This window comes from Diadema antillarum, unplaced genomic scaffold (genome assembly GCF_040938485.1).
Source record: "Diadema antillarum isolate AM-2024a unplaced genomic scaffold, OU_Dant_1.0 seq00001002_RagTag, whole genome shotgun sequence".
NCBI lineage: Eukaryota > Metazoa > Echinodermata > Echinoidea > Diadematoida > Diadematidae > Diadema > Diadema antillarum.
This window is the reverse complement of record NW_027271840.1, coordinates 32373-46805: the sequence shown is the minus strand read 5'-3', so window position 1 is coordinate 46805 and position 14433 is coordinate 32373. Positions and strand designations below refer to the sequence as shown.

The following is a 14433-nucleotide window of genomic DNA, read 5'->3' as shown; positions in this document are numbered from 1 at the left end:
TGTATAGATAAAAAGTCTCATAGGTAAACCACGCGTGTGTATGCTATTGACTCTGCTTGTATTGTCTATGCGGTTCCACTCGCATTGTTCCGCTTGGACGCTGTCCTGCGGGAAGCTGCTTTGATTTTGTCCCTCAAAGAGGGTCAGCTTTCGTTCGTCGGTCAAGTCTTTCATCCTTTTGTTTTGGGGAACGTCACTAATCATCCCCATGCTAGCATAGGAATTGCGCGTGGACAAAGGCCTGCCGATTTCAATAGAGTACGCCCGCCCGCGGTCCGCGTAGACAAAAGGAGGATTAGCAGGTTCTTCCTTCTCAGGTGGACAAAAGACACTATTCCAGGGCCCGGGACAATTACTTTAGTTTCAAATACAGGATTGGGACTAAAGGACTCAGATTTGGGAATGAATTACTTAGGCAGAAAGAGAAATTGCCAAGACAAAATAAACTGCTAGTATCTTTGGAATCAAACAATTCTAGAAGGCAATTTTGTTATCATTTGAAAGAGGAAATGTTGCTCTAAAACTTTCTCACAGAGTCAAGGGAGCGTTCCATTGAAGAAAAAACAAGACTGACTCTTTTTTTCCATACTACACAAAAATTTCTAATAATTTTTTTGATGTATCAAATATTTCTGCAATATTTCAGATTCAGATAGATATTGTGGCAAACTGACTGCATGACACGAAAGAGCAAACATTTCTTGATACATGTTGTGTAAAACTCAATTCAAAACAGTCAATAGTTTCAGAGATATGGCGGTTTTAAATTTCATTGTCAGTCCAGTCTCGAAACGTTCTGGCGTTAGGTACAATAAACCTCTGGCACGTTAGGGGTTTGGGGCCTGGCACATTAAGAGTTGAGAAGTGACATGACGATCAGCTGATCTAACGTTAGATCGTACTCGTAGGCTTAGCCAAGGGCGCTAGACTCTACGTTAGTTAGTTTCGTTTTGCTAGGGGCAGCTAGTAGTAGTAGTAGTACTAGCGAGGCCAGTTTTGGTTTAGTGTGAATGTGATTAGACCATCTAAATTAAGTTAAATATTATTGTTTAATACATTTGTAGTTTACTAAAAATGTAAAATGAAAGAAACTGTGGTTACATTTGTAAGTAAGCTCACCAACACTTTTTAGCTTTTTTGAACAGACGCCGCGCGCCATGCGCCCATGCCATGCAAAGTAGTGACGTGACAGGGCTGTGTAGACCACTTCTAGTTAACCTGCACTCTTAGTAGATTTTTCACATGAGACAGAGTCTTGAGTGGGCCTGGCGTGTTTTGGGGATTGGGCGAGGAAGGGAAAAAAAAATGCTGTACTCCTGTAGTTAGCTGGACTTCAGAAAAATTAAGAGTAAGACTGGATATTGCGCCCGTTGTAGGCCAACAAGCAATTGTTACCATAGTCTACGTACCTAGTATGAATTTTATGATCGTGTGCATGGCGCACGATGTTTTCGTAAATCTTTCAGTAAATCTTTATAACCAGTTTCCCTGTGGAGCTTGGTGTGCTTAGTTGTCTGTGCCATCTTCAAACTTCACGTCTACGGCAGACGGGTTTGAGAGGAGAGGGTACAGCACTGTCCAGACATCAGCTTGAACTGACGTACGATGTATGTATTTTTCTTTATCCAGAGATGGTGGAAGCAGAGTGTAGATGCCTGGGTCGGCCCATTTCCCACAAGATTCCGAAATCCGTGGTTCTGTAACGGCAAGCTCCGTACAACAGGATCCCACTCTGCGCTAATTCTCTCGTAGGGTTGCTTTTGACTCTGCAGACTGAAGATGAGGAGGCTGAACAGGAAGCAGACCCTGAAGGTGGTGAAGGAGCTGGATGCATTCCCGAAGGTTCCAGAGGACTACGTCGAGACGACGTCAACGGGCGGGACAGGTGAGTGTAGGAGGATGAGATGGCAGACAAAAATACAACAAAGTACTGTAGGTATTATGGTACGGGCCTATAATGTAATACCTAACAACTCACTAAATGGCAAACAGGACGACAGGGCTGAAGTAAGGTACCACCAGCAGGAATGGTAGCCGACCGTATGACAGTAGTGTAGAAAGCACCAGGGCACCAGTAGAGGTGAACAGTGTCCTTGTAATGGGTATTGCACTTCCCGAACGAATATGAAATGATATGGACTAACTCCGAATGCACTTTGGGTGTCCGAAGACGACAGTGTCCCATATAAATATGTACAAATGATCCAGCGACAGCGTGGAGTAGCCTCCGGGTGCCGCGGCTAGCACAAGCGAGGGTAGAAGCCACCGCTGGAGCGCTGGGTCGAAGAACTGCGAGGTCCCTGATAGAGTCTGCACACCACCGACAGCACGCTAGCAGGACCGATGCAGCGATGTAACGACGCGAATCGCGTTGAATACAGCTATGTAGAAAATCCCCAGGTTGGAGTGTAGAGCCTGAAGAAAGGGCGAGTCGCGATACAAAACGGAGCGAATGTCGCGAGGTATAAAATCCGAGGAAATGTAATATTCCGTATTGAGTATATGTGACTCTGCACCTCAAAGCAAACAAAAAGTCGCCAGACATGAATTTTTAGTTAAAACCATATTCTGAAAGAGCAGAATTTAAGCTTTAAAATGATGTATAACCTAAATCAAATGGACTCTCCTACCCTATCTAAATATTGGAAAGAAAGCACAAACTCAGGAAAAGTGTGAACTGAGAAAAGAGGCTCTGAAGTACAGTGTCTATTCAAGCGCTTAATCTTTACCAAACCGTGCTGGCTGTGCGATGAATGGGACAAAAAACGGGAAGTACACCACCAGAGTAACAACAATGAAGGGATTATCAGATTAAACTGAAATTAAGCATGCCTCATTAACACATTCTGTCCATAATTAATGCCAGCTTTCAAAGCAGTAGCACTATCCTTTCAAAAGTTATTAGAGTTGAAAGTGAAGAGTATGGACAAGGTTTTTCAGAAATGAAAAAGGGATTCTAAAGACACACCTAATCACACTATTCTACCAAAAATGTTCGAGATAAACTGCTAAAAAAAATACATTTTCCTGCCCGTTTTATGATACTAAATTTTAGAATAATGTAAAAGAAGACCCGCTCTTTCAGAAAATATGAAAAAGTCAAGTTCGGCTAGGTTGACCCATTTCACTTATTTTCATTCCTCACACAAAATCAGTGTGTGCGACTTAATGTTCGTTTTGAGGTGCACGGTCACATATAAATCCGTAAGAAGTGACAGTCCACGGCGCGAGGTATCGTCCGCGAGAAAAGACGTGGAAAGTAATGTAATGTACGGACGTGATATACGGACGTGAGTGACTCCAACGATTAGAACGTGCTTTCAGGATGAAAGCTAATCGTGAAGTGAGGAAGCGTGGAAAATGAAACAGCGTGATCGGAGAAAACGTGTCACGGACAGGAGCTTTGAGAGTGGTAATTGGCGGATGAGGATGTGCAGCTCGCCACTAATTGGTAGCTTGTTTCCGTGACAGCAAAACAAGGGGTGTGTTTATGAAAATCAGACTACTGTTGGAATGTGGAATACGCGTACCTCGGCACGATGACAAAGGCGGAGAATGTAATGCGCACCTGTCATGTGTCGGCGCACAAAGAAAGTTCGCGAGGATGTTGACAAAATACTGGGGTCGCCAGACAGCGTAATTTACAACAGCCAGAATGCCAGAGAATATGATACATAGATATAGAAAACCGCTACAGTACCAATATTTTATGATAATTAGTTCAGTGACACGAAGGTGGATGAAAGGAGACTCCAGATGGGATACTCGATCTTTACATTTTCTAATTAGAATGGAACAACCAGCATACATTGAGTCATGAATTTTTGTTTTTCTTCATCATGTAAAGAACTTGCTTACAAGTCACAGAAATGCCAGAAGTTCCAGAAATGCCCTAAATGCCAGAAAGGCCTTGTGTAGGGCTAGCCTCCCGATCACTTGACTCACAACTACATAAATTGTCTACCCTAGCTTTGAATTTTGTCACCACTGTCGTAACATACTGCATAAAGTTCAATGTCTTTCATAGACACCCATACTTTTATGGACGGATGTTGTCATCATCATCATCATCATCATTATCATCTTTCTCTCTCTCTCTCTCTCTCTCTCCCTCCCCTTCACCCTGTTAGTGTCTATTCTGACCTCTGTCCTGATTCTTGGACTGGTCATCTCGGAATTTCAGTACTACCTAGACACCAAGATGAAGTATGAGTATGACGTGGATACAGACTTTGACAGCAAGTTGCAGATCAACATTGACATCACCGTTGCCATGAAATGTGACTGTAAGTATTCTTTCAAGCATTCATCTACTCCCTGCACAACTATCCCCACATGAAGATCTGAGCACTACAGAATTGTAGGTCTTTTTTTTTTTTTGCACAAAATCATATTCTTGTTATTGGCTCATAATTTTTTTAATTTCACTGCATGATATTTGGAAAAATGGTTACAGCTGTACATCAACTCTTTAAATTCATTGTCAGTCTGCATGAAATCAGAGACAAATGTAAAACAAAAAAGTAAGTAAATAAATTAACAAATTTGTGAGAGAATGTGGAGCTTTTATTTTCAGAATTTGTTGTAATCAGGTTTGGAAATTTCTACAATCAAAACAAATAATCAGTAATGTGAGCAACAAAACATTTTTTGCCACTGTGTTATTTGAAACACCAGGGAAAATTATGAAAATTGCAATAAAGATACCTGTCTACAATACAAGACCACAGATATGTGGTTTCTGAGACTTCATAGCATACATACCACGATAGCAAGTTGATGCATGAAAATGCTATGAAGGAAATGTTCTAACCATACAGCATAGAGCATACCTGAAGATGAATTTCTAAAATATTTGCTGTTAGAAGTATCAACTTGTATTTTGTAAATTGTACACCATGTCTGCAGTCTTTCTACTATTCGTCATCATTTGTACATAACATGTACGTGTGAAGGATGCATGAATTACATTGTACATATCTACTATATTTGTTTATGAAATGTTGAAATTGTCTGTAGTGGTTGCTATAATTTTTGATCTCCTTTTCGTTGCATGCAATAAATGGAGGATCAATGCTGTGATCCTTAACTCCAAAGCATCTTTTCTCTAAACTAGCTTTCCCATGTAGCCAGGGCTCGACACTAACGGTGGCCCGGTGGCCCGGGGCCACCAAAAATGAAAGTTGGGCCAAAGGGCAAATTTGTTGGCCCGCCTTGGATCACCAAAATTTTTTGAAAAGTATGTCAATAAATTCATAGCTTTTTGCGCCGGAAATTAGCAGAAGGATGATTGAAAAGGACTGAATGAGTGCCTGAGAGTAAGTGTTGCGAGTTTGTTGAGGTTTATTTATGAATAGAACCATGTCCATCTTCCAATTCTTACTATAATAAAACTTAAATATTTGACTCATTAAAAAAAAAAACAGGACTTTGAATGTTTTTTATTGTTTTTTTTTTTTTCGGGCCACCAAATTTTTCTCTTGGGCCACCAAAAATTGGAAATTGATGATTTTGGTGGCCCCATTGGGCCACCAAGAAAAAAAAATTAGTGTGGAGCCCTGCATGTATCTATGTTTTCATCTTTTATTCTGATGTTGTAGCAACATCTACTCTTGATGAGTTATATAACATTTCAAGGCTGAGAATCTTGTCTTGAGCTGTCACCATTCTATCTATCTTAATTAGAATGTCATGTCAGGCTACTTTTCTTGTGAGTTTTGTGATACTGGGTCACATGCAGATAACTACTTCCTTCTCTCCCTTTCCATCAGATATAGGAGCAGATGTCTTAGATTCGGCTGGGGATTCCGCAATGTTTAAATTCAGTGGCAGACTCAATGAGGAACCGACAGTTTTTGACATGACACCAGAAGAAGAGAGGTGGCACAAGTAAGTAGATTAGGGGTCCATGAATACAATTTGCTGGTTTAGCTCTTTTTTCTCTACACAAGTTTTGCACTCCTATGCGATCAGAAAGAACTGAATTCCTGATATCTTGTTGGTGTTTTTGTTGTGTTTGGGTACTGGGTTTAAGTTGATTTTGCACTGGACTTTTTAAAGGTGTTTAAGTCATCGTACACATTTGTACTTTGGTAGTAATAATCTATTTTTGAAAACTGTATGACATCCTGCTAGATAATTTGTTCCTTTATGTATATATTCAATTTTTTGTCTTTCGAAAAAGGTCTGTCTTCACATTTATCTTTTCAAGATTCTCTAATAAGACTTTTTTCTGACAGAAGTGTTTGAAGTTCTTAGAAAGGGAAAAAATTCAATAAGTGGAGCTGAGGTTGCTTATTGACCAAGTCATATATCGCTCTAATGTCACTTTGTAGAACTCTGCAGACAGTGCGTAGAGCGTTGAGCGAGGAACACGCTATACAAGATCTCCTCTTCCAGTCTGGCTTTGACAGTAGGCCAGCGGCACATCCCAGGAGATCGGCCAAGGCGGGCAAGCCTGATGCCTGCCGATTACATGGCTCCCTCACAACAAACAAGGTACCATATGATATGTCCACATATATAGTACACCTCTAAATTAACTGCACTTCCATATTGTGGCATGTTTATGTAAAAAAAACCCACAAAAAACTTAGCTTAGCTTAGCCTGTTGAGGACAGACTGATTTTGCTACAACTCACATTTCCCATAGACCTCTTCCAGAGTACACTCTGGACTCATCTTTAAGAGGTTAAGTTCAGTGGTACTTATGACAGCCATGAGGAAATTTGCCACGTGGTGCTCAAGACTTCCCAATCCGAAACTGAGACAATAGTATTTGATATACCGGGTGTCCCAAAAAAAGCGGAACAGTGGATTTTCAGTACCTTGCGGTCTAAAAGTGATATATTTTTTGACATCATTAGTAAGAGCATCTTCAAAATCATTAAATTTGGTTTAGTACTTTTTATTCTACGCCAATTTCTGTAAATGCAGTCATTTTCAATTTTTTGCGACTTATGAGATAACAATTTGGGTGCGACACACGTTCCATACGGTGAATTGTGTACGCTCATTGATCCATGTCAACAAAATATAACGCTTTCTATTGGGCGCGTACACACATACACAGTGTCTTTTTTTTCTGGCCCGTGCCCAATGTGAAAGCTGTATCTTTTGTTGACATGGATCATTGAGCTTACACAATATTCACCGTATGGATCGCGTGTAGCACTCAAATTATTATCTCACAAGACGCAGAAATCCGGCTAAGTTTGAAAATGACTGCATTTTCAGGAATTGGCATAGAATAAAAAGTACTGAACCAAATTTTATGATTTTGGTATCATTGTCTTCTGCGGAAGATTCTCTTTCTAATGATGTTAAAAAATATATCACTTTTAGAATGCAAGGTACTGAAAATCCACCGTTCCGCTTTTTTTGGGACACCCGGTATTGCCTACTACGCTCAAGATTACCTCATTTTGCACTTCTGCACTTCATTTAATTAGGATGATCGCCTATTATTTTGGAGACCAGTTTTGCTGCACTCTCATTGTTTTAAGGGTCTCTACAATCTGCTAAAAACTGCAGTAAACACTTTATACCAGGTGTGGTTGAAAGACAATGAAAAGTACACTGTATTCTATGTAGGAGAGCTTTATAAGGGATGGCATAGTTTTGGTTGAGACCTAACTTCAATTTCTAACATTTTTGTGTGAGATAATGAGAAACCTCTTACGAAATATGAAAGAGTATGTAATTCCAAGAGGAATACAATGTTAATTTGATGAAAATTGGTTTTGAAATGGCTGAAATATCCAAAACAGAGCATTCCTAATTAAAGGTGGACCCACCTTTTATAAGAATCATTTCCTTTTATTAGGATCATTTCCTTTTATTCTAGTTTTGGATGTCTCAGCCATTCCAAAACCGATTTTCATCTGATAAACGTTGAATTTCTCTTTTTAATGGTATGCTCTCTATTACATTTGTACTTCATAAGTGGTTTCTTGGTATCTCGCACAGATACTCAGACCGGGGGGGGGGGGGGGGGGGGGGGGGGGGGGGGGATGGATTCCGCCGCCCCCCCCCCCCCCCCCCCCCCCCCCCCACCCCACCCCCCCTCGGCCATCAGCCATCGGTGGTGCGATCGCGATGAAATTTTGCATGCTGTGAACAAGATTGTGTCATAAGATTTTTTGAAACAATCAATTTCTAATTTTAATTAATTAATTATGCAAATTAAGCTCAAGATCATATTTTAGCCTAATTAAAAGCATTGAGAGTCTAATTTTTGATCTGTAAATCTGTTTTAGCATATTCAACAATTGTACATCACAAAAACTTCCAAAAGTCATTTCATTTCTTATGTATTTTATTGTTTTCAGAATTTCTTATGTATTTCCTTGTTTTTCAACTTTTTTTTTCTTTTTTTTTTCATTGGAAATTGTCACTGACCATTTTTCTACCATAATTAGCACAAAACTAATCAATGAAAGTGATTAATTGTAAAAATAATCAGGTTTTTATGACTTTCATGACAGAGCACTGTTTTCCATAGGAAATGTACACAAAATCATAAAATTGTGCCCGTTTTGGGGCGACATTCCGTTACAAAAATGGGCGTGGCTTCGCAAAAGTATGCGTGGACGTCGCAAATTTGGTGTCAAAAGTTGCGCGAGACTTGAACAAACAAAGTCAAGAAGCGGCCTTCTCGCGTTATAGAATTATAGCGCGAAACGTCGAGGGGGGGGGGCGGATCCCCCCCCCCCCCCGGCCCTTTTAGGGTTAAGACGGAGTTAATGCTGAGACTTATTGTGACCGTGCATCACAAAACGAACAAAAAGTCGCACACACTGATTTTGTGTGAGGACTGAAAATGGATGAAATGGGTCAAGCGAGCCGATCTTGACTTTTTAATGTATTTTGAAAGAGCAAGTCTTCTTCTACATTATGCTAAAATTTTGGATCATAAAACAGGCAGGAAAGTGCGCTTTTTAGGAGTTTTTCTGGAACATTAGTTGGCAGAATAGTGTGATTAAGTGTGTTTTTAGAGTCCCATTTTCATTTCTTAAAAACCTTGTACACACTCTTCACTTTCAAGTCTTTTAACTTTTGAAAGGATGGTGCTACTGCTTTGAAAGTTGGCACTAATTACAGACAGAATGTGTTCATAAGGCATAATCAATTTCAGTTTAATCTGATAATCCCTTCATTGTTGTGACTCCAGTGGTTTACATCCTGTCTTTTTGTCCCATTCATCGCACAGCCAGCACGGCTTGGTAAAGATTAAGCGCTTGAATAGACACTGTACTTCAGAGCCTCTTTTCTCAGTTCACACTTTTCCTGAGTGTGTGTTTTCTTTTCTATAGTTAGATAGGTTAGGAGAGTCCATTTGATGTGAGTTACACATCATTTTAAAGCTGAACGTCTGCTCTTTCAGAATATGCTCTTAACTAAAATTTCATGTCTGGCGACTTTTTGTTTGTTTTGTGATGCAGGGTCACAATTACATTGTAAGTACAGAAAGAAAGAAAGAAAAAAATAATAAAAATAAAATAAAACTTCACATTTTGACAGTACCAAAGCAAAAATGAAATAATTGATGGAGAAATTGAAAAACACACTTCTTGTCATAGTGATATTCATCTTCTCATATACAATGTGTAATATCCTCTTTGTAGTTGTTGACATCCGTTTCTTCCTCTCTCTCTCTTGCTCTCTCTCTCTCAAATAGGTTGCTGGTAATTTCCATGTAACCATTGGCAAGAGTATACCCCACCCCAGGGGACATGCACATCTAGCACTAATGATAGATCCAGCAAGTAAGTGAAAATGATGTGAATGTGAATGTTTTATTGATAAATTAGTAAAGCCTTGGCCTTACTGTATGTGAAAGTTTAAATATGAAATAAAATTTTGGAACTCCCAATAGGAAAAGAGCACATTTTGCTTGTTTGTTGATTTATAATTCACAGGTTAGAGGAGAAAATATTATCTATTCTACCTCCTTCCTCCACCCCAAGCAACCCCCCTAAAAAAAAAGAAGAAGAAGATATTAACAAGTCTTTTTCTCAGAGAAGTACAGGGAACATTGGAATAAGATGTCATTGCTTTGTTGCGTTGCTTAATTTTTTTTTTTTCCAACAAGTACATCTCAGGCATCATATTTCATTTCCATGGTAGTGTAAATTTTTAATGTATTATCTGAAAGATGACTACATTGTATACTATGGGTTATAATGTACATTGTCTACATATAAATACTTAGTAATAATGGAGTTGCTATGGTTCACAAATTGTATACAGGCACGTACAATAATAAAATATGAAAAAAAATGCATCAGAAAATATGAATATTCATTCATGCGTGCCATCTTTCCTCAGAATATAACTTTTCTCACCGGATCAATCATTTCTCGTTTGGGACCCCCGTGAAGGGAATTGTGAATCCGCTGGACGGAGATGTGAAGATAACAAATGAAAGTAAGTGTCACAAAAAGGTTTGACTCTCTCCTAGCCAAGATGGACTGCACAACATTGATGCACAGAGTAGTAGTCTCGATTGGGTTAAATTTCATTAGACGCCCAGTGGCAGCCATTATGACCATTTTGAAGACGTCTTTTTGAGCATTGACTGTCAGCTGTTGGAGACATTGTCACATTTTACAAAAATTAATCCAGATGTGACGTTTGGCAAACGTTATTCGATTTTCCAATCAAGTGGAATGTTTATCTGATTGATATATGAATGGAAAAAGTGTGTATAGATAAATGTTCAAATAATTTCTTTTACACACAATAACAGAATTATTCTTCATGGTGATGCTTCATGTTAATTTGTGCAGTGTTTTGTCATATTTGCATTAATCAATCTTTTTTAATAAATTCACCACAGGAATAATGAGTACTTTAGCTGAATAAGAATACCAATATCCTGTCAATCTTGGCGTCTCCTCCAGGTCTTCAACTGTATCAATATTTCATCCAAATCGTGCCTACCAAAGTAAACACGAGGGCAGCCCGTGCAAACACACACCAGTTTGCAGTCACAGAACAAGTAAGTATGCCATGTAAATCTTGTACTTGGCATAGAAATATTTACAAGAATGGATTCAGATATGTTTCATTGTGAAGAAAAAGCTATGAATAGCATTTTACATGCCAGTGTATGCTCTCCATACCTACATATTTTGCACTATTAGTACACTGTATATTTCATTTATACTTACTTCTGCTATACCATTACAGCAGACTGAAGTCCTCTATCTTCATAATGAGCTGACTGCTGTCAGCTGACTTACTGTTTATGGTGCAGTGAGTGTCTCATGGTAAATGCTTGGTATTACAGTGCACTCCTGTTATAACGAACATGGCTATAATGAAATTCCGGTTTGAATACAACAAAATAAAAATTCAGCTCACGACATTATCCTTCGTATGTTTCTTTTTTATTGTTTATTTGTTCGGTTATAACAAATTTCAATATGATGAAAGAGAATTGCCGGTCACGAGGACTTCGTTATAACGGGAGTCCACTGTATTGGCATGATGGGATTGTTGTCTGTATAGCACTTGTGTGTCTGGCAATCTGTCTTCTCCCACCCATATGCTCTCTCTCTCTCTCTCTCTCTCTCCTAAGGAACGTGCCATCAACCACCATAAGGGCAGCCATGGCGTTTCGGGGATCTTTTTTAAGTACGAGCTGACATCGTTAGTAATATCCGTCAAAGAGACATATGACCCAATCTGGAAGCTACTCGTTCGGCTGTGCGGCATTGTTGGAGGGGTCTTTGCCACATCAGGTAAGAAATGTTGCCACATCATTATACCCAATTGGGACTAGGCATATTTGTCTAGCTGAGTTTTTTGTTTGTTTGTTTTGCTTGTTTGTTTTTTTCTGGAAAAAGGAGGAAGGCTTTTATTCAATGAAAAGTATGTATTGTGTTTCTCTACATAATTTTGCAATGCCGTTAGCATGTGTATTTCCACTTTAGGTACTGTACAGTCAAGTTTGGAGAAAATAGGCTTTTATGTGAACACTGAAAGGACAATTAAAATTGCCACATTATGTCTGTTGAGAATGAGAAGAGCTTTGAGTTATCTTGAACACTATGGGTTTAGTGGCAACTTAACACCTTTATTATTCCCAACCAACAAATTATTATTGATCTTCCCACAATTACAAATTTTCATGGTATCTTGAAATATCTGAGCTGCAGAAATTGTGTATTGAAGTTACAAGTTGTATCAATCATTACGTTTTTAATATTGTTGAATAGCTTCTTGTTCAAAACAAACAAATAAACAGATCTGTAGTTTCTCAGCTTTAATTAGCTTGGGCTGTGCGAAGGTTTGGTGGAGGTACGTATGTCACATGTCACGGGATGTAACTCTGACCTGAAAGAGGCGATGGTACCATGGAAACCATGTTTCCTGTCAGGTGCATCCACACGAGAAATGACTCTTGATGATTAGCGGAATTGTCAACAGTAAATTAATGATTGTAAGTTATGAATATCATGCTCTATGAGAGTTTGAATACAAAAGTCTTGGCTCTATTGATGAGAGCTGTTGGAATGATATTCATTGTTAAACCATATTGGATGAAAGTTTATATTGTGTTTTTCGTCATGTTTTATTCTTTTAAATCCAGGTATCATCAATAATTTGATGGGATTTTTCATGGATGTGATATGCTGCAGATTCGACAGATTGAGAGCCAGAAATACAGATAAAAAGGTGGGTTCTGCACAGTAGCACAAAATCAAAGGATTCTACATGTAGGGGCATTACAGCTGAAATATAAACAATTTTTACATTCACAGCATTACCAAACATAACTTGTTTAAAAATATTAGTGGTTATGCACAGCACTGCAGAGGATTATTATTTTCACCATATTATTTTACCATATGTCTGATGCACGACTAACTCGATGTAGCAAGCCAATGTAAAAAAGAAGAAGACTTCAAAGGTATGGCCAGATTTATCTTCCATTATGAAAGCAGTCATTATGTGCCTAACATGCTTAATTCAGTATGATGAGATTGAAAGAATAGGAGATTATGCTCGACTTCTCAATACGTACACAGTGCAAGGATTCAAAACCAGGAGCAAAATGGTTTACCCGTTACATACACACATAAGGCAAAATATCCTCATTCCACATTCAGTGCATAAACACGCCATTTCTTTGGGGGGCATTTCAGCCAGGCCATCAAGTTACTCTGTACCTGGGATGTAAAAGACAATGTGCACAGTGCAGCTTTGGGGGTTTTCTTAAAGAACACAAGGAAATGCATGATCTGACCATAGACGTATACATCTGCCAGCAAAATGCCCATTTGAGTCACCAGTGAAGGGAAGAGTTATGTAGAATAAAATGTCTTCTGAAGAAGGCGCATGCCATACTGTAAGACCAGACATTTTTGTGTGCATCAGACTTTCGTGAATTTTGTGAGAAGCCAAGATTCGCAAAAGTAAAACGCGCAAGAGCGTTTTTTTTTTTGTGTGTGTACACAAGGCATTGAATGCCAGTACAATGCTGTACAATGTACAAGGAAGTTGAATTGTTGAAACAGTTGGAGGAAGCACACAATCAAATATGATTAATTTTTGTTTTTTTCTCTATCTTAACTACACAATAATTAGTAGTGAGCATTCAGTTTTGTTTTGTGCTTTATGTCGACCAGCATTTCATGTTCAACGAATGCCTGTTTTACTAGTCGGCATTACATGTAATATACTCATATCCCTTTTTTTTTTTGTAATGGCCAGCAGTTCCCGAAAGTTTCATGCCACGAAAGAAAGGCCTTCAGCCCCAATCTGCCAAAGCTTCATTCCAGCAAATGTTTCTGATTTTACAGCGTTAGGGCTTGAACTATTTACACTCTGAATGACATCACAATGCAAAATTCTGGAGACTCGTAACACCTGTGCATCAGAGTCACATGGATTTTTACTTACCATCAAAAAGTCATTTCAACATCAATCAACTGAATGAGAAGTTTTTACATGAGGAATAATAATTGCCCTTCCCCCTCCCTATTGTTTTCTGACAGGAGCCACTCCAAGGCCACCAACTAGAGACTTCACAGCCTCCACCATCCCCTACCCTGTTGTCATCTCCTGGTTCCTGAGTTGGCCTACAGTCCAACGTGGATCATCAGGCCCTTTCTTATCCAGAGTTCTCCATCATCTGGATGTATTCACACCATGAAGATGGATAAAAAGAAGAAGTGCTTTCAAAATCGATGATATCTCCTACAAAGTCGCAAGATTTACCTATGATATTCCAACAGAAACATGTTTCGTTGTGCGCACGGCAGATTGTTGTTAGCGCGCTTCCGTGCGCATGGCAGATTGTTGTTAGCGCACTTCCGTGCGCATGGCAGAGTGTTGTTAACCCTATGCGCACTCCCACATCCTAACGACAATCTGCCATGCGCACTCCCACAGTGTAACGACAATCTGCCAGGCACGTGGAAG

The 14433-nt window shown here is 39.2% G+C and overlaps 1 protein-coding gene across 1 annotated transcript; it reads left to right on the top strand.

Annotated features, from left to right (window-relative positions):
• Positions 1–1779: 1779 nt before the first annotated feature.
• LOC139742481 (endoplasmic reticulum-Golgi intermediate compartment protein 2-like) lies at positions 1780–14124 on the top strand. Its single transcript, XM_071653019.1, has 10 exons — positions 1780–1885; positions 4131–4286; positions 5772–5889; positions 6336–6498; positions 9680–9767; positions 10330–10428; positions 10905–11002; positions 11585–11747; positions 12599–12684; positions 14010–14124. Exons 1-10 carry the CDS (start codon positions 1780–1782, stop codon positions 14082–14084), a joined length of 1152 nt encoding a protein of 383 aa, XP_071509120.1. The 3' UTR covers positions 14085–14124.
• Positions 14125–14433: the final 309 nt, after the last annotated feature.

Coding starts and splice junctions, on each gene's coding strand:
- LOC139742481 (XM_071653019.1), top strand. CDS start 1,780: ATGAGGAGGCTGAACAGGAAGCAGACCCTGAAGGTGGTGAAGGAGCTG. Junction 5,890..6,335: donor GAAGAAGAGAGGTGGCACAA/GTAAGTAGATTA, acceptor GTCACTTTGTAG/AACTCTGCAGACAGTGCGTA. Junction 6,499..9,679: donor GCTCCCTCACAACAAACAAG/GTACCATATGAT, acceptor TCTCTCAAATAG/GTTGCTGGTAATTTCCATGT.